The sequence below is a fragment of the Palaemon carinicauda genome, chromosome 29 (genome assembly GCF_036898095.1).
Source record: "Palaemon carinicauda isolate YSFRI2023 chromosome 29, ASM3689809v2, whole genome shotgun sequence".
Taxonomy (NCBI): domain Eukaryota; kingdom Metazoa; phylum Arthropoda; class Malacostraca; order Decapoda; family Palaemonidae; genus Palaemon; species Palaemon carinicauda.
Window position 1 is genome coordinate 93,431,951 of NC_090753.1, and position 26,221 is coordinate 93,458,171.

At 44.9% G+C, this 26,221-nt stretch overlaps 1 protein-coding gene across 5 annotated transcripts in view; it reads left to right on the forward strand.

The window, feature by feature from the left end:
- Nucleotides 1-26,221, forward strand: part of Ge-1 (Enhancer of mRNA-decapping protein 4 homolog Ge-1) — a 131,268-nt gene that overhangs the window by 10,894 nt on the left and 94,153 nt on the right. For all 5 annotated transcript variants that reach the window (XM_068352946.1, XM_068352948.1, XM_068352950.1 and 2 more), the window contains exons 3-5: nt 3,322-3,527; nt 9,325-9,520; nt 13,224-13,374. In XM_068352946.1, the coding sequence (XP_068209047.1) occupies nt 3,322-3,527; nt 9,325-9,520; nt 13,224-13,374 (553 nt within the window). The remainder of the gene's footprint in view (nt 1-3,321; nt 3,528-9,324; nt 9,521-13,223; nt 13,375-26,221) is intronic.

The following is a 26,221-nucleotide window of genomic DNA, read 5'->3' on the forward strand; positions in this document are numbered from 1 at the left end:
GTCCCCGCACAAGGTAGTCACAATTTCCCTGGAGACGAAGGAGACCCTGAAGTGGTGGTCCGACAGGGCGAACACCCTCAAAGGGATGCCATTCGCGAATGCTCCTCCAGAGATGTTGCTCTTCACGGACACATCAAAAGAGGGGTGGGGAGCCCATCTCCTCGATGAATCAGCGAAGGGAAAGTGGTCCCCCGAGGAGAAGAACTTACATATAAACGTCCTAGAGCTGATGGCAGTTCAGAGAGCGTGCTTAGAGTTCATCTTGCTTCTCCAAGGGAACACGGTGGCGCTCGTGCGTCAACGCCACCATGGTAGCCTACGTGAAGAAGCAAGGAGGGCTAAAATCGAGGGAGTTGTGCGACCTCACGGCAAAGGTCCTGGAGTGGGCCGAAAGGGGACACATCGAGCTCACGGCCAGGTTCATTCCAGGGAAAAGGAACGTCCTAGCCAACGGCCTCAGCAGGGTGGGTCAAGTAGTAGGGTCAGAGTGGTCCTTACACCCAGAAGTGGCCCAGACAATCATCCTGAAGTGGGGGTTGCTGGTGATGGACCTCTTTGCCACAAAGCTCAATGCCCAGCTCCCCGTGTTCTGTTCTCCAGTGCCAGACCCAGCAGCAGCGTTAGAGGACGCCTTCCAGCACACTTGGGACAGTCTCAACGTTTACGCCTTCCTTCCCTTCGGGACCCTCAGACAAGTCCTCAACAGAGTCAGACGCGCGAAGAACCTGCGGATGACTTTGGTAGCGGCCTGGTGGCCGGAGAGAGAGTGGTTCGCGGACCTAAAGGAGCTAGCGGTCCTTCCACCGTGGCTGCTTCCGGACAGAGAAGACCTCCTCCGTCAGCCCCACTTCGAGAAGTTTCACGAAAACCCTCGGTCCATCCGCCTACACTCGTGGAGGTTATCAAGCGTCTCTTGAGGAAGGAGGGATACTCATCTAAGATCGCCGCGAGGATGTCGGGATATCTGAGAAAATCTTCAGTCTTGGTTTATCAGGCTAAATGGGCCGCATTCACAAAATGGTGTGCCTCCCAGAACCTCAGGCCGTTGGATGCCTCCATTCATAAGGTATCAGACTTCCTTGTTCACCTGAGGGACGACCTAGGAGTATCTATCCCGGCCATCAAGGGTGTCCGAGCCGCATTGGGTCAGGTCTTTCTCCTCTAGGGACTCGATCTAGGAGCTTCCCGGCAGATCTCTATGCTCATTAAGAGCTTTGAACAATCGTGTTCTCCACGTTCCTCTAGAGTTCGGCAATGAGACGTAGCCAGAGTCCTTAAGGCCCTTTCTAGACCACCCTTCGAACCCCTCAGGAACATACATGACAAAGACCTTACCCTTAAGACAGTCTTCCTCCTCGCCTTGGCCTCCGCTAAACGAGTTAGGGAGCTCCACGGGTTGTCGTACGAGGTTTCGCACTCGAAAGGGTGGAAAGATTTAAGTTTCAAGTTCTGGCCTGACTTTGTAGCCAAAATGCAGAATCCTGCTTCCTGGGACCCCAGATTTGAGGGCTTTTCGGTCTCAGCAATTCCGTGTTCAGACAATCCGGGAGATTTATTGTTAGGCCCAGTCAGGGCAGTTAGGAAATACCTGGAAAGGACAGCCAGACTTCGCCCTGAGATTAAGAGCCTGTTTGTCTCCTCGGGCCCAGTAAAGAAGGCAGTGTCCAGGAATACCATCTCCTTCTGGTTGCGTCAAGTCATAAAAAGAGCCTGTGACAGTGACGGATCTTCGGTGCCGGGCAGACCGCGCCCCCATGACATTAGAGGTCTGAGCACGTCATTAGCCTTCGATAAGAACATGGTGGTGGGCCAGATTCTGAAGGCGGGTACATGGTCCAGACAGTCCACTTTTACGGCCCACTACCTGAAGGAATGTACAAGGAAGTCTCTGGACTCCTCTTCCATCGGCCCGGTCATTTCAGCGCTCCAACAGGTTTAATGTTGAAGCCCCGGGAAAGCCCGTGGGAAGTAATTCCAAGCGACACAAGTTCCTTCCTTGCCATCCCCCTTATTCCTGCTTCCCCTCTATTCCCTTTCCCTTTCCTCCGCCCATGTGAGAATCGTTCATTGGAGACGCCCACGTCAGGAGTTTTTACAGAGGTGAGTTACTTAGACACTTGAAAGTTTTTTGCGTAGTTCTCCCCGAGTCTCCTATCCCGTTTTATGGTTAGCAGAACCTAGCCTCCTATCTAGGTCCAATCATTTAATATCCAGCAGGTGTAAGTCTCTTAAGAAAGTAGTTTGAGGTAAGTACTGTACTCCGTGTTAGAACAAATCACAAATTTTAAGTAATTTGTATTTTTCCTAACAGTACTTACCTCGAACTACTTTCGGAGTATTGCCCGCCCATCCTTCCCCGAGTGTCTTACAGGAGTTCGATACCATAATTATCAAAAGCTTACTGGTGACCGAGACCTAGCTCCATGCTCTCGCACGCTGACCCGGGTCGCCTCAGGGCGAGTATCCATCCGCCACGGAGGGACCCATTATAGAAAACGGAGATAGGGGAAACTACACAAAATTCTGGTCGGTCGGGAGGAGAATCCCAGATACTCCTAAGAAAGTAGTTCGAGGTAAGTACTGTTAGGAAAAATACAAATTACTTAAAATTTGGGATTTTCATCCTCCCCTCGTTTAGTGTACAGAACCTACGGTACTCTGCAAGCTAGCATACTCTGTCTGCAGGTAATAACCATTTCCCTTGTATATTTGTTACATCCCCATATCTCCTTGCGAGATGTGTATTTGAGAATTCTTACCTGGATATCACGCAATCATATGGGTTGCTAAGGCCACCAACTCATGCACATGCATGGAAGTTTAGCGAGGTGTCTGGGTGATTCCTTTATAAGATCATGCATAGCTCAGAGGAACACCCTGGGTAAAAAAACCAGCCATTTGGTTAAGACTACCACCCACCTTAGGGTGCGTCTTCCCTAATAAAGAGTGAAAGGATTTGTATTACGAAATAAATGACAAATTTGAAAGTAATGTGTATTTTTCCTAACGATACAAACCTTGAGCTCTTTATACAAATTTGTCCCGCCAGCACCTATCCCCGTGCATGTCCTGCCTGCAATAAAAAGTGACAATAGAATACGCGTGCTTGTATGTGTGTCTGTGAGTGCGGTAGCTGGTACTACCCGCTACCCCTTCGCCGCTAACTAGCAGTGGGGTAGTTATACCTCACTAAAAGTCTTAGGGTAGTCTTCCAGCTTTGCCAAAAGTATATACCTAATAAAGAGCTCAAGGTTTGTATCATTAGGGAAAATATAAATTACTTTCAAATTCATGATTTCACTAAAACCTTTGTCCTTTCAGTTCCTTTCAAGGTATAGAAGAACACTGCAGTAGTGCCATCTTCAGCACAGATGTGAAAGTTGAAGTGGGAGCCACAAATCACACATCGGGTTCCTCGGCGATTACCACGCGGAACATAACAAACTATCCGTGGGAACATTATTACTTCCCGGGGAGTCTTGTAGCTGTGCACTGTTCTGGAGAATACATTGCTTATGCTATAAAAGGTATTTTGAATATTACTCTTCTTAATGTAAATGTCTGATGATTCATGTTAGGTTTTCAGTACTTGGTCAGTGTAATAAAAGGTCATATATTATTATACAGTACTGTACAGTATTTGGAATAGAAATTAATTGATTAAGAACTATAATTTTGAGGAAATTTACCTAGTTAATGATTACAGCATTACTAAATAGATATTCATAGGTAATATTACGATCACTGGTATTTACTGTAATTTTGGAGTTTGTTGCACTGAAGGTTACAACACAGTAATAGGATTTGTCCAGCAGATTATAACCAGCTCTTATGTAAGTTATAATTACAATTTTGTTCTGTCACTAAAAACAAACTCTTTCGCTCCATGTGGAAGCTGCAAGACTAGCCATAAGACATTTAGTGAGGTATAACTTCCCTCCGCTAGTTAGGGGCATAGGGTTTAGTACTGGCTACCCCACTCGCACACACGCCTGTGTTCTATCTTCACTTTGGCTCGGTTGAGATTATACGTTGTCTCTCTACCGTTTAAACATGTGACTGGCTATTTGACTAATCTTTTTCTCTTTGCAGGTGTGACTTGCTGTTGAGGTTGGGCACGCTGAATTGTGCATGACCTGAAGGGCGCCAATGCGGCACCTTCATGTCCGTGGTTGAGACCGATCCTCACTACTTGTGCCCTGCCTGCAGAGGACACCCCTTTGAGCACCTTGAGCTGTGTCGGGAGTGGCCATCCTCCCAGTGGGAGAGATTTGGCAAATGGCGTAAGAAGAAGTTAAGAAGGATTCTTCCCCTTCGGGGTCATCCTCGAAGGCAAAGAAAGCTCGACTTCCTCCTCCATCATCTTGATCTCTCCAAGCTACTTTTGCTCGCTCGATCTCCCTAGGGGAACGATTGAGTAGAAGCGGTTGTCGTTTGATCCCCTGACAACCCTTAGGATTAGAGAACGCTTCCGTTTTCCCTAGTGAAGCGACACTGCTCTCTGCCGAAGGGGGAATCTTTTTATCCATTGACGTTGTCCTGGATCTTTGGTATTACTTAGGGATTGCTGGCTTCTTCAGAGGATGACCTTGGTCTTCTTTCTGGAGATTCTGAAGGTATTGCATTAGCAGAGACTATTGCTCTGACCTGGTTCTGTCTCCTGTCCCGCTCAGTTACTGTTAGCACGTGTGTCCTCATCATTTGTGCAAGGGCGGGTTCGGACTAGCACTCGTCATCGGTCAAAGTACTCAGTCGTGAAGGCCAAATGCAGCTGACCCAGAGCTTGACCTGGGTCGTGCTCGTCAGCACGCTGACGACCACGCTCGGCCTGCACAGGGTTTGCAAAGTCCGAAGCATCGTCCTGTCCTTGTTAAGGGGGAGCACTTTTGTCGTTCTCAAGTTAGGGCTATTCCTGAGCAATCTCCTCTGCGCTGCGCGGCGCAGCAAAAAGGGGTTTGTATTCGTTCTTGCCTTTTTCTAGCTCGTCGAAACGAGACGACGAGGTAGTGTGTAGGCTGGGCAGAGCCACAATCCCTTGCTGTCATGTTTGTCGGACTCGTATCATATCATCCAGCAATCCTCGTCCAGTCCCTGTAGTGAATCCTAATGCTAGATTGCGTAGGACCATTCGCCAAACTCCTGCAGAAGTATTGACGAGTTACATTCACATAGTCCCGTTGCGTGTACAGGTAAATCCGACTCAAGTGAGACCCCTGGCTGACAACGATCTACTCGAACCAGTGAGTTAGAAATTACAGCACGTGATCAAGTTGACCCTTGTTGCATAGTGGACTGCTGTTCAGCGATTAAGCCATATTCACTACTGCGTACCCAGCCACCTGTCGAGGTGCGAGGTCGAGCTCTCGCTGACGACGATCTACTCGAATGTGAGCATTTGCTCAGATTTATGACTGCAAGCCATACTGCAACAATGCGGGAGTGTGTTATTCCATCACGCAATTCCTCCCAGGAGAGATGACGACAGGTCGCTAGGTCTTCCGAAATGAGCTCCTCAGAGACGAACTCCAGATCGCGAGTTCTCTCAAGGTGCCCCGACTATTGTTTCTCCTTTAGGGAGGGCACGCCATGGTTCCACAAGCTGTTAAAGAGGAATCCGGCAAGTGGTAGCTGGTACCACTCGGGTTCCCTCGAGGAATGATCCAACTGCGACCGTAGCAGCGAAAAATTTTAGGCAGATTCTGCTAAAGGCATTGAGTTCCTTGATGTATGTCTCTCTTCCACCCATCCCGTGGGGTTCGCCCACAGTAGACCTGTACACGACATCTCTGAACAAAAAGCTTCCGATGTACTGCTCGCCAGTACCAGATCCCAAGCGCTTTGGCAAGATGTTTTCCAATAACATTGGGACAACATAGATGTCTATGCGGTTCCCCCCTTTAGCCAGTAAGAAGTTTACTCAACAAGGTAAGAGAATCTAAAAACCTGTCGATGACCCTCATAGCACCTAGGATTTACCATGCAGAATGGTTTTCCAACCTTCTACATCTGCGCACAGAGGTGCCGAGGGAGCTCTTTCCACGGCACGATGTACTCAGACAACCACATGTGAATATTTACCAATCAGCCATAGAATCCTTATGACTTCACGCCTGAAGGTTATCCAGCATCTCTCGAAGAGAGGCTTTTCGCAACCTGTTGCGCAAAGGATGTCCGGTTATCTCTTGGAATTTTCAGCTGCAGTCTACAAGGCAAAGTGGGCAGTCTTCTGTGGTTGGTGTTGTGGAAGGGATATCCCTCTCGATGCCCCTATCCTAGTGATAGCATATTTTTTTTATGCTTCCAGGAAGGAAAACTCCTTTCTGTCACAGCGGTGAAAAGGCTATCGCTCAGCCTAGAGCCTGGCCTTTAGACTGAAAGGAGTTAATATTTCCTTTTCGTTTGAATTCTCTCTCCTTGTACGGAGTCTTGAACATACCTGTCCTCAGCCAGCATTTAAACCGCTTCCATGGAATGTAGTTCGTGTACTGTGATCCCTGAAAGGAGCACCCTATGGGCAGCTGCATAAGACGTCAGATCTTCACCTGACGCTTAAAACGATCTTTGCACGCCCAGGCCTTGTCCAAGAAAGTCAGATCTTTCCTACAATATCTTTCATTCATGGTTATATGGACAGGCGATGCTCGGCTTCATCCCTGAGTTTGTTGCAAAGACTCAGAATCCTGCAGTAACGGATCCTAGATTCGAGCCCTTCTGGATTGGGAGTCTCCATAACGTAATCGGTGATCCAGATCAATTGCTGCTATGCCCAGCGAGGGGGATGAAGTGTTACCTCAAACGAACATCAGGAGCTCGTTCCCGAATGAACAGAATATTTGTCAGCACGGGGAAGGTTAAGAGGAGAGTGTGAAGAATACGATCTCACCTTGGATTTCCAAGGTCATAGATCGAGCCTTGAATCCTGACTCTCCTCTGCAATCATGGAAACCAAGCATTTAAGAAAAACTAGATGACAGTACACTGTAGCGCAGGTTCTACAATCAGGAGTGTGGAAATGGCAGACGACCTTCACCACCCATTACTGTATCTGCAACTTAGCAAGGCTGGCGTACGGTACGGTACGGTTGATATTTAGCCTATAAGTACGGTACGGAATTACAGGTACGGTAATTTTACCAAGGTACGGTATGGTACGTTTCAGGTACGAAAAAAATGGGCAAATTCCGTACCTTACCTTACCTTAGGCTTGGATAACTATCACTACGCAATTACTGTTAAGTGTTAATGCATATTTGGACACCAGCAATTGACTGGACTAAAAAAAAAATCACATAGAATACTAAGGTATCTTATATTTAAGTTTGTAATATACTATGCATGTGTTAATTCCTTAATCAACATGTGACGTCTGTGTCTAATTCCTGAAGTAATACCAACAAAGTTTTGAAGCATCATAAATATAATCCTATATTGTGCTTCGGAAGAGTCTTCCCCCAGAAAAGCTCTATGCTTAACTATGAGCTATTGAGTGTGTCTGCTGCCAGTCTGCCACTACTAGTGCTTTTACGTTGCGTTACACGAGTCATTCATGTACAATACGTTTGAGTGCAGTGAGCCAGTGACCGACATTCATGATCTGATCTGAGTGACTCAGTCTCAGAGTTAGTGAAACAGTGAGTTGAGCTCTACACGGTCTTGCATTTGTAATTTGTAAAGTTGTGGTGTTGCATTTGTAAGTTGTAAAGTTTCCTATAGCCTCGGCTACAAGCTTTATTTTATCAATGTCGAGGAAAAAAGATTTAGTTTATTTTATTACATCTTAACTTTAGTTTATGAATGTTGAGAAAAAAATATTTAGTTTATTTTCTTACTTCGTAACTTTAGTTTATCAATGTCGAGAAAAAAAGATTTATTTTATTTTATTACATCGTAACTTTTGAATGTTGAGAAAAAAATTAGTTTAATCTATGACATGGTAGCATCAGGCAATGCTTTTAAGTTCTATTAATGGTTAGATTATTGTATATTTTTTTCATAATAAAGTCCTTAAAAGAGGAAGTGATGGTTTCAACAATATTATTATTATTATCCAAAGAGTCATAATACTGGGAAATATTTTGAATAATATTTCATACACCATATTTCATGTACTAAATATACGGTATAGTTTCATGGCAAAACATGTTTTATGAATCCAAAAGTGAATACTCTTGGTCTTGTATTAAAAACAAAGGATCAGTTTTAAATATTACTACAAATATCCTTAGCAGCATCAGCCATATTAGTACGGTAAAGGTACGGAATTACGGTACGGTATTTTTTCCGTACTGTACGGTACGGAAAAATTATTGATAGTACGGTACGAAATTACGGTATGGTATTTTAGCCAGGTATGGAGTACGGAAAAACATTCCGTACCGTACCGTACTACCAGCCTTGTCTGCAAGATGTAACCCACAGGAACATGGAGACGTTCTCCATCGGTCTTGTGGTGGCTGCATAACAAGTAGTTTAAACACCTTAAGCATCTTGATTGGACAAGTAGCAGATGGTTGAGGTTCGACATTACCAGGGATTAAGTCTGGGATGAAAGATAAGAATAACTACATCTTTCTTTCATCTTCCCCCTCTCTTTGGGCACAGAACCTATGGTACTCTGCAAGCTGGCCTCCTCTGTCTGCAGGTAATAACCATTTCTCTTGTGTAACCTGGTATACTGTATGTTCATGTATTTGCCACGTCTCCATTTCCCAAACTGAGGTGGGAATTGGGTAATATCCATTGCTTTGTTCAAGTAAGTCCTAGACTCTTAAGGATTTTTACCTGAACAAGTCAAATTGCTTAGTTATCGCACAATCGGTGCTCAGGCCGCAAACGCGTGCAAATGCACTGAAGTTTAGTGAGGTGTCAGGGTGAGTCCTCTATGAGCTAGTGCATAACACGGAGGAACACCCTGGGTAAAATACCACCCAGTTGGTTGGGACTGCCACCCACCATAGGGTGAGTCTTCCCTAATAAAGAGCGAAAGGGTTTGTATTTAGTAATGGAACAATTGTCAAATTTGGGATTAATTTGTTTTTTTCCTAACGATACAAACCTTGAGCTCTATACAAAATTGTCCTGCCAGCACCTATCTCCCTGCAAGTCCTGCCTGCAATCAAAAGTGACAATAGAACGCAGGTGTGTTTGTGTGAGCGGGCTGGCTGGTACTACCACCCGCTAACTAGTTGTGGGTAGTTATACCTTGCTAAAAGTCTTATGACTAGTCTTGCAACTTCTTTATATACGGCTCAAGGTTTATATCATTAGGAGAGATACAAATTACTTTAAGATTTGTCATATTTAATGCAATAACTCTTTCAACAGCCCCACAAAAATCCACTGGAATGGTGCGAATTATAAACAGAAAGTCGGGTGACAGAGGTCTCGTCAAAAATATCCGTGGGATGGTTCGCGACTTGGCATTTGCACACATGAGCAACAGAGTGATCCTTGCCTTCACTGACCAGTACGGCACACTCTCTGTTATAGAAGTTACTCCAACATCAGAATCGACGTTAAGGTGAGTAGTCGCATGTTTCTATCTTTTATACTCTAGCACACTATTCGATGTCTTTTTTTTCTCTTCGTCTTATTTTTTTTGAAGTTTTTATAGTTTATATATAAAATATTTGTTTTAAAGTTGTTGCTGTTCTTAAAATATTTTACTTTAATTGTTCATTACTTCTCTTATAATTTATTTATTTCCTTGTTTCCTCTCCTCACTTGGCTATTTTTCTCTATTGGAGCCCTTAGGCTCATAGCATCCTGCTTTTTCAACTATAGTCTATTTTTTATAGCGGTGCATATTTGCACTTGACTCACAGGGGTGCCCTTTTAGCTCGGAAATGTTCCTGATACCTGATTGGTCGGAAGTATTTTTGTCCGAACACCTTCATTGTTCTCGAATGATTACCAAGTAATGTGAATCGAAACTTATTTATCAACCTATATTTCTCCATCATATATATGTTTTGTCAATAAACAATGTGAAAGAATAAATATATTATAAAGAATCGTCTTGGTAAGTATAGATTTAATAACATAATCCGCCGAAGTCAACGACAGCAGCTGGTTTTCGGATGCACGCTTTGTAATTTTGAAATTTTTCACATATTTTAACGCAAATTGGGATAGATTACACTCAGCATAAGTTAAACATGTTATTATAAACTTTCTTTGAATACCATAACTTACCAAAAACATGGAATTAATAAAACCCGATATTTGTGAAAACTTATGGGGAGGTGAAAGAACAGCCTGTAGCGGCCTGGCGGGAAAACAATCCCTTCTGATTGCCATAGACGCAGTTTTTTTTTTCTTTCGTAATATAGTTCGGCCTATTCCTTTCAGTTTAAATAGTCTTACATTGTTTCTTTTCGTATTATTTTGCTTAGTATTTTCCCACATTCCTGTTCCTCACCGAATATCTATCTATTTTCCCCGATATCCCTTCTTTCATATAGGCCTATGTGATATCCGCACTACGATTCCTCATGTTTTGCACCTTACGTCAGTAAGTATGTAAATAATAATAACAACATAAATTTTATGCTGTGTAGCAAGTATAACCTATTCTGTAAACCTGATATTAAGCAGAGTATTTTTTTTTTTTTATTCCCGCCTCTACATTATTTTAATGAGACTAGCACGCGCTTCCCTTCAAGCCATCACTTTCGACAGAAGATAAGAAATAAGGAATCGTAGTGCGGATATCCCATATATGAAAGAAGGGATATCGGGGAAAATAGATAGATATTCGATGAGGAACAGGAATGTGGGAAAATACTAAGCAAAATAATACGAAGAGAAACAATGTAAGACTATCTAAACTGAAAGGAATAGGCCGAACTATATTACGAAAGAAAAAAACAAACTGCGTCTAACAACTCAGAAGGGATCGTTTTTCCGCCAGGCCGCTAGAGGCTGTTCTTTCACCTCCCCATAAGTTTTCACAAATATCGGGTTTTATTAATTCCATGTTTTTTGGTAAGTTCTGGTATTCAAAGAAAGTTTATAATAACCTGTTTAACTTATGCTGAGTGTAATCTATCCCAATTTGCGTTAAAATACGTGAAAAATTACAAAATTACAAAGCGTGCATCCGAAAACCAGCTGCTGTCGTTGACTTCGGCGGATTATGTTATCAAATTTAGACTTACCAAGACGATTCTTTATAATATATTTATTCTTTCACATTGTTTATTGACAAAACATATATATGGTGGAGAAATATAGGTTGATAAATAAGTTTCGATTCTTATTACCTGGTAATTATTCGAGAACAATGAAGGTGTTCGGACAAAAATACTTCCGACCAATCAGGTATCGGGAACCTTTCCGAGCTAAAAGGGCACCCCTGTGAGTCAAGTGCAAATATGCACCGCTATAAAAAATAGAGTATAGGGTTGTAGCTTAGCTAGTAATAATAGTAATAATATAAAGGGGAACTTTTATAATGGCTGATGATAATTCAAGATTTGAGGGTATGAGTGCTAAGGTGGTTAGTTCTTGTCCACAGTGAATGTACATACGAATGGAAGCTTTGGCTTGCAGACCGATACAATGCTCGTAAATTGATTTGCTAGTATTCGGTCACTTTTTAGCCGAGTATTAGAGTATGTTGAATTAGTTTAATTTGTTAGTGGCTGAAAGTTTTTGTATTCTCTTCATTAAATTGAAAGTGGAAAGTGTAATACAGAACAGGTGTGGGAGTAGATGAGAAATGTGTTACTGTGCACTTCATTTTGTACATGAATATGATTTATTCCTACTCGGATACAAACTTCTGAGTCATTTATTGGGGTTACTTCTGTTTTTTTTATTTTTTTTTTTCTACGGCCTGGCAATCAAAAAGAAATTGGTAGGCTTCGTCATGTTACGTTGCTGAGCAACTGTTGTCCATGACTTGTGCCACTTATCGCAACTCTCTTCTGGTCAACGACTTGTGGGGTGACTGAGGCGTATGACTCAGGTTTATATAGCTAGGAAAAATACAAATTATGTCAAATTTGTAGTTTAAGTGGCTACAAACTTCTGAGTCATTTAATGGGGAGTCTTCTTAGATGGGGGAAATTTTCAGTGAGGTAGGTCTGCCCTTTTTCTCTAGATAAAATAAAGGATGTAAAGTGTTGGGGACCAGTGAAGGGAGTGATAAAGAATAGAGAGTTAGGAATAAATATAAAGAGAATCCTGTATGAGAAAGTGATTGTTATGCTGTCCATGACGCGTCCTGCTTGTATCAAGCGCTTGCCCACAGTGCTTCTGGCCGTGGAGTTAGTCGGATGTCCCTGCATTCACTCCCACCATCAGACAACTGCATCTCCTACTCTTCGCCCTTATAGTGCTTGTGTCTTTGATGTCCCTTTTCACTTGCTTATTTATTATTGTAGTTAGTGTGTGTCCCTTTCGACTATGTTGAACTTGATGCGTTCCTGCCTGGTCCGTACCTTCATGAGCCAAGTAGAAGTGGTCCTCACCCAGTACATTCTTTGTGTTTAGGGAAAAGATGTTCTGTGGAATCTCCATGTGAGTATTGCCGGAAGTGGTCATCCATCCATTAGGGTAGATATCGGTCTCGCTGGAAGAAGCGAGCCAAGAGAGATCACTTTCCAATTTCTTTTTGATTGTCTGGCAGTAGAAAATGAAACCAGAAGTAACTCACATAAATGACTCTGGTTTATATAGCTAGGAAAAATACAAATTTTATGAAATAGGCAGTATTCTGCTAACTCTTGCCCTCCAATATCGACAGAATTTATACAGCTGCATTACCCTGATTCTTTTAGTATCAGTTTTTTTTTTTTTTTTTTTTTTTTAGAATGTTTTCCTTTGTGGAATTTATCACCTGAAATATTGAGAAAATTTATTTTAGGAGCTTTAAAGACTATACTTTAAAGAAATATTTCTTGGATGCCTTTTACAGAAAATGTTTTTGAAAGCTCAATTCCAATTACCATTTCCCACCTTCCTAGAGCGGAGAAAATGTTTTCTATCTATAATGATTCAGTTCTAAAAATCTTGTACTGTATTCAATTGTTAAATATGATCAATCATTTAAAAATATAAAAAACTCATTGTACATATGTTTGTGTGTGGATATAAGGTATACATTTATAAATGTTTTAATTACTGGAAGTTATGTAGATTTTAAGTGATTACATTATCAGTATTCACGACAAATGAGGTACGATCTTTGAAAGTTTTCTTTTTCTATTATTACGTAGTACCGAAATGCTGTTGGAAGTGACCAGTGAAGCTGACAAACCTTCAGACAGTCACAGAGTTATATGGTGCCCCTACATCCCGGATGACCAAGGTAGTGGTGATGAGGGAGACGATCCTGCTTTTCTGCTCGTCCTCACGAGAGGAACTACAGTAAGTGCCTTGAAACGTTTGTTTATAGTTCTTGTGATTCCTGTATGGGATGGCTTTATTAAATTTAGAAGTATTATTCAGAGGTTTCATAATTGCCTTTGCCAAAAAAGAAGATTTTATAAAGAGTATGTATTCCCTGTGTCGTTTGTTCGTTTCTGAGCAACTTTACACAAAAACTACTGTACTGATTTTGACCAAACTGGGTAGTCATGTTGGGTATGACCCTAGGATGAATCTACCATTTTGGCGAATATTTTGTTTGTTAATTTTTTTTTTTTTGTGAACCTTGCACAAAAACTACAGAACCAAATTCAGCGAAACTAGGTGGACATGTGGGGTATGACCCAAAGATGAATTCATTAGTTGTTCCGACACAGATACAAACTTTCGTTGTTTATAGGGTATTACTTTCAGCAACACTGAAAATCAGCCAAGACAATATTAGTGAGGGATAATTACCCCATCCGCTAGTTAGCGGGAGGGGGTTGGGGTAGACTAGCTACCCCGCTCACTCACACCTGTTGGTTGAGTAACCACTTCTGCTTTTGGCTCGGTAGAGTGCAGACGTACCGTCTCTCTCTCCCACTTAACAAACTGCCTTGACTTTATTACTTTTCCTTCTTCTTTTATGTGTGTTCGGTTATTGTCCCGCTATGCGAAAATGTCCAGGTATTGAAGGCCGCCGCTGCGGAACCTTCATGTCATCCGTGGAGACGGACCCACACCCTTTATGCCCGGCTTGCCGGGGAACTCGGTATTCGCGGGACAACACCTGTTCCGAGTGTAGGGAGTGGCCTGCCTCCCAATGGGAGAGGTTTACGCGTAAGAAGAAGTAATCTAAATGCAAATCTTCGCTTTTGGGGTCTTCATCGAAATCGAAGAAATCGCGGGCTTCTGCTTCCTCTACCCAAATCTCTGCCCGAAGCTAATCTACGACCAGCCCCTTCCAGGGCGCGGTCAAGCAGTAGCGCAGGGCTTGTGACTCCAGGTCAACCCTGTGGGATAGACGAAGGTGGCGGCTCCCCTAGTGAGTCTGCTCCTTCTCTTCCCCCAAGGAGCGCCTGTTCTGTTCCAGACCTTGTGTCTTTGTGGCCATCGCTGGGCGTCGATGGTCCCCCTACGAAGGAAGTTCTCCTTGATCTCCTCCAAAGGGGAGCAGAGAGAAGGCGGTCATCTCCTTCCTCTGCGGAGGTCTATCCTCCTCTTCTGGGCGCAGGCGCTGTTGCCTGTCGGTCAGACCAAGAGTCTGGTTCCCACGCCAAGGAGTTGGCTAACCCACCAGGGGCGGTGGCAGGGCTCTCTCCAAGGCAAGCTTCTCCTTCGGGAGAACATATCTCTCGGTCGCGAGAGAAGATTGCTTCTGTACATCGGCAATCTCCTTACGCTTTAGGTTCTCCTCCAGGGGCGGAAAGAGAACCTTGTTATAAGCGTAGTTCTCCTTCAGGTGAACTCTCCTCCCCTGCGGAGGAATTATCTGTACAGGTAGTTGCCGACTTACGATGGAGATAGGGACCGAGAGGCTCGTTGTAAGTCGATTTCGGCGTATGGCGAATTAAAAAAAGTAAAGTTTCCGTAGATTTATTAAGCTGTGTTAAGATTCGACAATCATCCAAGTCATATTTTATCAAAATTTTCCTACTGTATATCATTATTTAATTTTCTTATTCCATAGTATATCTTATGCTCTAATAAATCCCTATTGTATTCTATTTTTCAATTTCGGAAACATTTTTGCAGTCAAAAATTACCAACTTTTTTGTTTACCTTTGGTTGTGATCAGCTGTGCTGTTGATCTAACGGTCCCGCATTGCACATACAAATGGCGTATTGTTTATATAATTACGTAATTTATTTGAAATATATTCATGATGAATATTATATACAGCACCAGAATGTTATATGATATAGTTTTCATATACTTTGTTTATAGCCAATATTTTTAACCATACAAATATGTTCTCTCTTTTTCTGTGTGTACATGCGTTCGTATGTACACATTTTTAAAGCTTTATACAGTATTTAATTATTCCATAACTGACTGATAAACCACGCTATTTAATAGCGGTATTACTTGCGGCGTAGCTAAAATGACGAGCCATTAAAATTTAACGAGGGTTTACTACCCACACCGCTAGTTAGTGGGGTTAGGGGAGGGTAGCTTGCTACCCCCCTCCCCCCCTCACACACACCTGTGCTTGAGCTCACTTTGCTCTCGACTCGGATGGTAGACGGACGTGTCCTCTCTCATCCTCGCCTCTCTCTTGGCAGCCATTAATGCTATTTTGCTTTTTCTTTATCAGGTTTGTGTGTGAAGTTGCCCTCTGCGATTATGCCCACCTTTCCTGGATTACCCGACCGCCCCTGCGGAACATTTATGTCGGCGGTCGAGACAGACCCTCACACCCTTTGCCCTTACTGTAGAGGTCAATGGTGTGATAGTAATAATAAATGTGGTGAGTGTAGGGAGTGGTCTACCTCCCAGTGGGAGAGGTTTTCTCGGCGACGTAAGAAGAAGTCCAGACGGGATATTTCTCCTTCGAAGGTTTCTTTGAAAGGAGAAAAACCCAAGGACTCTTCTTCCGTTGCCCAAACCTCCTCCGAAGCTCCCACTCGATCGGTCTCTTTAGAGAGACTGTCAAGTGGTAGCGTAGACCATGGTTCTGTTTTCCAAGCTCGGGGTTTGAGAGATGGCGTTGCCTCCCCTAGCGAGGCAGCTCCAACTCTTCCCCCGGGGGAGGATTTGTCATTAACAAATCTTTTGCAGCTTTGGTCTTCCTTGGGGCTCGAGGGTTCGCCCTCCAAGGAAGCACTTCTTGACTACATCTGATTGGGTGCCGCTGTCAAGCAATCGCCGACTTTGGCAGAGGTTAATCCTCTGTCAGTTGTTGACGTTGTGGTGTCAGAGGTATCCAATGCGGTATCTCCTAATACCTCTGCCTCTTCACATCCCGCAGTAGTTGAAGGCTTAGTTTCTCCCGTGGCTGCTCAATCTACAAGGCAGAAACTAAGTCTAACAGTCTCTCCTGCTGGTGGAGGGGGGAGTTCACTTACAGAGACTCCTCTTCGCAGGACTGCAAAAGGTCAGCTTGCTGACCCAACGGCCCCCAGAGGGCGCATCCGTCGCAAGGCTCGCCTTCCTCTTTGCCAGAGAGGCCTTCCTTCACCTGCGGTGAGGAGGCGTCTCTGTGGTTCATCATCATCGTTGCAGTCCGCCGCACAGGAGCCTCGTCAGCGTTTACCGACTGTTCCTGCTATGGACCTAGTCCTCTCAGCGGATCGTTCGCGATCCCCATCGGTGGAAGGTCGTCCTTTCAAAGGGATTACCATTGTCCATTTTTGTCGTATCCGGGGAGTACATCCAGACCCGGATATATACATTAAAGGTCAACGGATACCATGTGTATCGGAAACCAAATTTTTAGGTTTGATATTTGACTGTAGACTTACATGGGTTTCTCACCTAAAAGCGCTAAAAGCTAAATGTGTTGAAGCTCTGAATATCTTAAAAGTATTGTCCCATACATCATGGGGGGCAGACCGCAATACTATTTTAAAATTATACAAAGCCTTGATTTTTTCCAAAATTAGTTATGGTTGTGAGGTATATTCTTCAGCCACCCCAAGCCGGTTAAAAATATTAGACTCGATACATCATGCAGGTATTAGATTATCTACTGGAGCTTTTAAAACCTCGCCTATCCCAAGTCTCCTTGTTGATGCTGGAGAGTTACCTCTAGACCTTTACCGAATGTCTTCCATTCTTCGGTATTGGTTTAGATTGCAAAGACTCCCTAGCTCTCTAGCCTTTCAGACTGCAAGCCTTGTAGGACACGCATCATACTTTGAGTTGCACCCAAAATCTCCTCAACCTTATGGCTTTCGGGTGAAACGATTTTTAAATAGTCTGGATATAATTAGAACTAAGGTACTTCCATTCAAGGTATCATCAACGCCTCCATGGAAATTACCTGACATATCTTTTTGTAAATACTTTATTGGAGTTAAGAAGAATATGACTGACTTAGAATCCAGGTCTCTTTTTATGGAACATGTCGAAGAACATAGGGGATCGACTTTTATATATACTGATGGCTCCAAATCTGATGCTGGCGTTGGATTTGGAGTACATAGTAATGATTTTAATTGTAGAGGTGCACTTCCTGTGACCGCCTCCATATTTACTGCCGAACTGTATGGCATATTAACCGCTATTGAGAAAATAGCTTTGGAAAAGGAGGGTAATTTTACAATTTTTAGTGATGCAAGGAGTGTTCTTCAAGCTTTAGAAGTTTTTAATTCTAGTAACCCTCTAGTTTTAAAGATTTTAGAATGGCTTTTTATTATTGGACGGAAAGGTATAACTGTTCGATTTTGTTGGGTTCCAGCACATGTAGGTGTGTCTGGGAATGAGAAGGCAGATTTACTGGCGAAGAATGCGGCATCCCAGTTGCTACCAAGGAGGTATCCCATTCCATGTAACGATCTCCTACCTTACATCAAGAAATTGGTTTGTGATAAATGGCAACAGCACTGGGACAGTCAAGACGGCAATAAAATGAGGGAAGTAACAAATATCATATCACCTTGGAGGTATAACATGATTCCCCGAAAATGGGAGACGACTCTTTGTCGTCTCAGTATTGGTCACACACGAGTTTCTGCTGAAGGGCCAACGCCAACCGTATTGCGAGGACTGCTTAGTACCTTTAACAGTGAGGCATTTGTTGACCGAATGCCCTAATTTTACTAACTTAAGAAATAGATATCTGTTTGAGGCTCGAGGTGAGGATGGCAGGTTTATCCTTGCCAAGATTCTTGGACATGATGCGTCTTACTATGCGAGCGGAATTTTTAGATTTATTTCAGAAGCAGGTCTTCTGAAAACTATTTAACTATTTTAATGACTTCTTAATTTTTATGGTTTTAATCGAATTCTCTTTTAATTTTCATATACAGTAAATGGTATCGGCGTCAATGACCTTAGATGTCAGGATGCCAGAAAACTTTCAATCAATCAATCAAAGGGATTACGGGGCATCAAGGGCGTACGTGCCATCGTGCGCATACGTCCCTTACGCGCCATGATGGGTATGCGCGCCAACGTTCTCCTGTGCTCCAGGCTTTGCCTGAGGTAGCGCGCTAGCGCTCACCTGTGCGCCAGCGCTCACCTGCGCGCCAGCAACCTCCTACGCGTCGGCGCTTGCCAACGCGCCACCGCTCTCCTAAGCGTCAGAGCTCTCCCGTGCGCCAGCTCCCACGTACAGGTATCTCTCCTGCGCGCCCATGATCGTCGGATCTGGGAGCTGTAGAGAAGTCAAAGACTTCGCCTACAAGCCAGCGCTCGCCAATGCGCCGACTGCTGTCTCCAGCGCGCCATCCCTCGCCATCGCGCAATTGCGCACATCCACCTGCTCGCGCCCAAGAGGATATGCGCGCGCGCCCGCGCCCATTCTCTCCTACAGTTACGCATCACCATACTGACGCGTGCCCGCAAGATGCGCGCCCACGCGCACAGGCTTTGACTGCGCGTCTGCGCACCAGGGGTATCTCCTGCGCGCGCGCGCCCTACGACATCTTCTGGGGCGCGCGAACTCTCGCCCGCACGCCCACATGTCCAACGACCTGATCCTGCGCGCCCACACGCGCAATCAGTCTCCTGCGCACTCTTCTGTGAGCCCACAGTCTCCCGTGCACGCTCCTACGCGCCATCACTCGCCTGCGCGCCTTCGCAATCGCCCGCGCGCGCATCAGCAGTCTCCCGCGCGCTACCCCGGGTATTCCCCATCGCGTGAGCACCATCACGCGCCCCCGCGCGAGCGTCAATACCCTCCCGCGCGCGAGGCTGCTGGACAACGCACGGCAAGGTCGCCATCGCCGCATTCCCCTCCCCGCAAGTGCAGAACAGCGCGCACTGCGGTGGAAGGGAAGCATCCAGAAAGGTCCAGGAACTCTTTTTCTTCTTTCCAGGCCGAACCCCCAGTGGAAACTCCTCCCAAGAATCCGTCAATCGCTGTCCCTCCAGAGGCTGTCAGTCAACAGCCATGGTTCGGTGCACTAATCAGAGCGGTTATACAGGCTTTCAAGCCTGTTCTCTCTGAGTTGGGTCACAGATCCTTGGCTGCGTCTACCCCTCTGAAGAGAAAAAGAGGAGTTTCTGACGCGGTGACTTCTCCAAGAGCTAAGCTGTCTCCTCGTAAGCCTTCGAGGCAGGTTCCTTCACCCCCCCAGACCTTTTCTCCCTCCCTGTCGGACGAGGATTTCCTGTCCTCAGGGGAGTCACGTGAGGTGAGACATTCCCCCATCACACCAATGAGGGAAACCCCACCTCGCGTTGAAAAGTCGTCCCGGATAGGGTTGGAGAAGAACTTGCCTCTGTCTATGTTAGAGTCCTACATCCTTCCCAGGAAGGAGTCGAAGGACTCAGACAGTGCCAAAATCCTTGACGAGACTTAGGACGGAGCCAGCTAGCCACTCGGAGAACGTCCGCAAATCTCTCCAAGAAGAGCCTTTGGGGACAGGAGACTTTGCTGCAAGTCTGACATCCGGAGGAGAACTACATGAGTCAGAGCATGCATTTTGGCAGGTCCTGACTCTTATGAGGACTCTCAATGGGTTTGCCGACCCAGAGATTCCTCCTCGTGAGGGCAAAGACACGGTCTTGGACTGCGTATTTGGCACTCAAAAACCTTTTAAGGCCAGTGCTGCTCTGCCCTGGTCTCAGGGGGTTAAGAGTACCAGGGACAAGATCGCTGTCCAGCTCTCTGAGTTAGCCTCCTCTAACCGTTCCAGTGCAGGCAACAAGCTTCTCCCACCTCCTCGCGTACAGCAGAGGAGGTACTTCGAGAGCTTGGAGGGGCCTTGTTTAGCTCTTCCTCTCCACCATTCTTTGGAAGAGCTTACCAGGGGAGTCCCTCTTGAGAGAGACTCCAACCGGCAGGTCTCATTCTCGGCAACAGAGATCCTTAACCAGGAGAAGGTTGCGAAGTGCACTATGCAAGCCACTTCGTGGCTGGATATCTGGTTAGGGATCTTAGGTATCCTGATACGCTCTGAGGACTTCTCCAAAGAACGTACCAGGAAAGCTATGGAGACGTTCCTCCTCTCAGGCACTCACACGATCGAGTTTCTGGCCCACCAAGTCTCGAACTTGTGGGCGAACACCATCCTGAAATGTCGGGATGCGGTGGCTGAGAGGTTCCATCAGAAGGTCCCTAGCACCGAGATAAATAGGCTCAGGCATTCTTCCTTGGAAGGAACGAACCTGTTTGAGCCTAAGGATGTGGAACAGGCCGCTGAGTGGTTGAGAAAGTCTCACCAAGACTCCCTCCTTCATAGGGCTTTGACATCAAAGCCCTATAAGCCTCCAGCACCTCAGCAGTCCCGTCCTACCAAGACCACGAAACCAACGGCAGCAGCGAAGACAGCGGTGTCTAAGCCCTTTCCTGTCAAGGATAGGTAAGGCAAGAAGTCCTCCAGAGGAGGAAAGAATCCTAGAGGGAGCAGCCGAGGCCGCAAACGCTAGGATTGGCAGTCCCCCTGCATGTCCACCAGTGGGGGGATGCCTACAAAGTTGCGCAGACAGGTGGCAGCAACTCGGGGCCGATTCCTGAACGATTTTCGTAATCAGTCAGGGATATCGCGTCCCGTTCACAACAACTCTACCTCCCCTGACGATGAATCCAGTGTCGTTCAGCTCCCTTGCCATGGGATCAGCAAGGGAGCAAGCCCTGCGGGCAGAAGTACAGACCCTGTTGAAGAAGGGCGCTCTCCAAGAGGTCCTCGATGGGTCCCCAGGCTTCTTCAGTCGACTCTTTCTTGTAAAGAAGGCGTCTAGAGTCTGGAGACCAGTCATCGACCTCTCGGCTCTGAACAAGTTTGTCAAACAAACTCCGTTCAGCATGGAGACCGCAGACACGGTCAGACTAGTAGTGAGACTGCAAGACTTCATGTGTACACTGGATCTGAAGGACGCGTACTTCCAGATCCCAGTCCACCCATCTTCAAGGAAGTACTTAAGATTCAGCCTAGACAACAAGGAGTACCAGTTCAAGGTGCTGTGTTTCGGTCTCTCCACAGCACCACAGGTTTTCACCAGAGTGTTCACCCTAATATCTTCGTGAGCACACAGGATCGGCATCCGTCTCCTCCGTTATCTGGACGACTGGCTGATCCTAGCAGACTCGGTATCATCCCTTCTTCAACACCGTGACAAACTTCTGGGACTTTGCCAGGATCTGGGGATCATGGTAAATCTCGAGAAGTCCTCTCTGCTTCCCACTCAAAGACTGGTATATCTAGGCATGATTATAGACACCAATCTCCACAAAGCCTTCCCATCAGACGACAGGATAGCAAGGCTGAGGAGGGTCGCAAGTCCTTTCCTCAGACGAGAAGAACTTCCAGCCCAATCATGGTTACGTCTCCTCGGTCACCTCTCATCCTTGGCCCATCTAGTTCCCAACAGTCGCCTCAGGATGACTCCAATGGCGACTCAAGTCCCGGTGGAATCAGGGTCACGATTCCCCAGACGTCATGATCCCATGGGTCCTGCGGAACAGACGGACCTTCAGTGGTGGGTGACAGACGAGAACCTACGAAGGGAAGTGGATCTTCTCGTCCTCCCCCCGGATTTGATGCTGTTTTCGTACGCCTCAAAGAAAGGGTGGGAGCCCCACGTTCTGCAACACAGGACCTCAGGCCTGTGGTCAGAATCAGTAAAGTGCCTCCATATAAACCTTCTAGAGATGAAGGCCATCTTTTTGGCCCTTCAACAGTTCCAACAATACCTGGCGGGTCACTCCGTGGTGGTGATGAGCGACAACACCACAGTAGTGTCCTACATCAACAAACAAGGAGGTACCTTTTCGAAGCAGCTATCCCATCTCGCAGTAGAGATACTGTACTGAGATGGACCGAAGTCCACTCGATTCCACTATCGGCATGTTTCATTCCAGGCAAGAGGAATGTGCTCGCCGACAATCTGAGCAGAGCGTCTCAGATAGTGAGTACCGAGTAGTCTTTGGATCATCTAGTAGCCAACAAAGTCCTGACTTTGTGAGGTTCTCCGACTGTGGATCTGTTCGCAACAGCTCTGAACTTCAATCTTCCGCTGTACTGCTCCCCAGTCCCGGATCCCAAGGCTCTCTGGCAAGATGCCTTCCAACAACGGTGGGACAACATCGACGTGTACGCCTTTCCCCCCGTTCTGTCTGATGAGGAGGGTGCTCAACAAGACCAGAACATCGGTCAATCTTTTGATGACCCTCATAGCTCCGCCATGGCATCATGCGAAATGGTTTCCAGACCTTCTGCAACTCCTAACGGAACTACTGAGAGAGCTCCCTCCATGACACAATCTACTCGGACAACCACGTGCTAACATCTTCCACAAAGCCGTAGCTTCGCTACGACTTCACGCCTGGAGACTATCCAGCATCTCCTCGCTGAGAGGTCAGGATGTCTGGACATCTGCGAAAGTCATCCGCAGCTGTCTACCAGGCAAAGTGGAAAGTCTTCTGTGATTGGTGTTGTGGAAGGGGTATATCACCACTCGATGCCACTATTCCAACAATAGCGGAGTTCCTCATGTATTTGCGGGAAGAAATGCACCTTTCAGTCTCGGCAGTGAAAGGCTATCGCTTTGCCTTAAGTCTAGCCTTCAGGCTAAAAGGAATGGACATTTCTTCTTCGCTGGAACTTTCCCGACTCATACGAAGTTATGAACTTAGCTGCCCTCAGTCGGAAGTGAGACCTCCTCCATGGAACGTGGTTCGAGTTCTCAGGTCTCTTAAGAGACCTTCCTATGAACCATTACGCCAGGCTTCAGATCGCCACCTAACTTGGAAGACGGTGTTCTGACTAGCTTTGGCTCCGGCCAAGCGTGTTAGCGAACTTCATGGTCTCTCGTATGACATCGCCCATTCAAGGGGATGGGGGGAGGTAACGTTCAGATTCGTCCCCGAGTTTATTGCTAAGACTCAGAATCCAGGAGTAGCGGACCCTCGGTTCGACTCCTTCCAGATTTCTAGTCTCCGTTCTCTAACAGATGACCCAGACCATCTCTTACTATACCCAGTAAGGAGTTTGAGGCTATATCTTAAAAGAACGGCTGCAGTCCGTTCCAGCGTTATTCGTTAGCACAGGGAGGACTAAGAGGAGGGTCACCAAGAACACCATCTCGGCATGGATTCGCACGGGTGATTCATCTGTCCCTGAATCCAGACCCCCCTCCGTCATGTCGCCCTAGAGCACATGATGTCAGGGGCGTAGCTACGTCTCTGGCCTTCAAAAAGAATTTTTCAGTGACGCAGGTCCTTCAAGCTGGTGTGTGGAAGCGTCGGACATCCTTCACAGCCCACTACCTGCAAGACAGGACCCACAGGAGGCTCGATACGTTCTCTATCGGCCCTGTGGTGGCTGCACAACAGGTGGTTTAAAACCTCAAGCTCCTTATTGGACAAGTAGCAGAAGGTTGAGGGCATTGTTACCCGGTTTTAGTCTGCATGAATGAAAAGGTTTGTATGGCCCTTATTTTTTTCTTCATCATCCCCTCTCTTGGGGAAAGCAGCATCCTGGGTTCTCTGCATAGCTGACCTCAAACCACTGCAGGTAAACCATGTTTCCTTGTGTTCCTAGTATTAAGTTAATACTGTCATGTCCCCATACCCTGACGAGGTGGTATTGGGAGAGTCTTAGTCTAAAGTTTCCATCTAAAGAACTTCAGATCAACTTCCTAGGACGAGTCACACTTCGTTATACCTTCACACACAGCTTGCGTAGGCCGCAGTCCTTGTGTAGCAAGGTTCTAGCGAGGTGCAGGGACTCCTTATTTCTTGGTTGCTGACACACTCAAATAACGAGCCCCTGGGCAAAGCCAAAAAGCCAGTACTGGCTGGGACGTCCACCCTTCCTAATGGATGAGTCACCCCTATTAAATAGCGTGGTTTGTACGTCAGTTACGGAACAAATAACATTCGTAGATAATTTGTATTTTTCCTAACTATACAAACCTTAGCTATTTAATCAAACTTGCCCGCCAGCCCTATCCCCCTTAAAGTCCTACCTCCAAGCACAGGTGTGTGTGAGGGGGGGGGGGGGTTAGCAAGCTACCCTCCCCTACCCCCCGCTAACTAGCGGTGTGGGTAGTAAACCCTCGTTAAATTTTAATGGCTCGTCATTTCAGCTACGCCGGAAGTAATATCCCTATTGAATAGCTAAGGTTTGTATAGTTAGGAAAAATACAAATTATCTACGAATTTGTCATATTTATTTTATTAGTAAGCCTTCATATTTCACTAGAACTTATAGTGTTTAATAGTGGTTTAATAAAGCATGTTTATGTGCTATTTTTCAATTTCAGGAGCATTTCAATATTTAACAATTACATTGGTTTTACTATCGGTAGCGATCAGCTGATCTCCAGGTCACGCTACTGTACTGTGATTATGCGCACATAGCATTGTTTATGTAATTTTCTTATTAGAAATATCTTCATAATTAATCTCTCTCTCATTGTTTATGTAGTTTTCTTATTCAAAATATCTTCATAATTAATTAATCTCTCTCTCTCTCTCTCTCTCTCTCTCTCTCACTCTCTCTCTCTCATTGTTTATGTAGTTTTCTTATTCAAAATATCTTCATAATTAATTAATCTCTCTCTCTCTCTCTCTCTCTCTCTCTCTCTCTCTCTCTCTCTCTCTCTCTCTCTCTCTCTCTCTCATTGTTTATGTAGTTTTCTTATTCAAAATATCTTCATAATTAATTAATCTCTCTCTCTCTCTCTCTCTCTCTCTCTCTCTCTCTCTCTCTCTCTCTCTCTCTCTCTCTCTCTTTTGATTTTTAATTCCCTGTTAAATGTTCACATTTCTTTGAACATAATTAGAAATTCTTTATATCATTACTCGATGTTTTGATTATGGGAATATCAGTAACACATCAAAAGGAAATCACTTGATTTGCCATTCACCTTCCGCAAGAAATATGACGTCATCAGACTATTTTTCTTAAATTTGTGGTAAGTAGTACTATTCTCGTAACTACTAATACAGACCACTAATCGTTACTCGGTGTTTCGATGACGGGAATACTGTAATAAGATTACTATGTAACACGATGAGACGAAATCATTCGGTTTGCCAGTGCGCTTCCACCAGAAATATGACGTCACAAGACACGCGTCATAAACTCGACAAAGAATGACTTGCAAAATATGTAAATCCCTTTTCTTTTTTCTTGCAAGAAGTGAATGAAAATACTAACTTACCAAGCAAATGTATTTAGTTTTCATGATGTAAAAGGTAATATTATTTCTAAGAAAATATTTGTCCTATTAGTTTACTTTATTTAGATAAATATCGATCTATTACCAGGTATTAAATAAAACAGCGTAGAATAAAATTTACGCTACGTAATACTCATGACAATCGATTCAGACCCATAAAATAGTTTGTATCGTTACTTGATATTTCCATAATGGGAATACTAATATTAATCGTTAGCCTATTGGAAGGAAATCACTGTATTGCCCGGTCGCTTTCCGCCAGTAATATGATGTCACCAGACATTGATACTGTATATTAAAACTGTTCTTTATATACTTTTTACTAAAAATAGATACTGTATATTATCAATAAAAGAAAATAATAATTTACCAGGATAAATCAGTTTATTTTTATACAAAAGAAAAAAAAATATATTACTCCCAAAGAAATATTTGTCCAATTAGCGTCCTATTTCTGATAGACTTTTGATGTCATCGCCCTGAAAAAATCGTCGTAAAGTCGAATCGTCGTAAGTCGCATCGGTCGTAAGTCGAGCACTACTTGTAGACCTTAATCAGTCTCCCCCT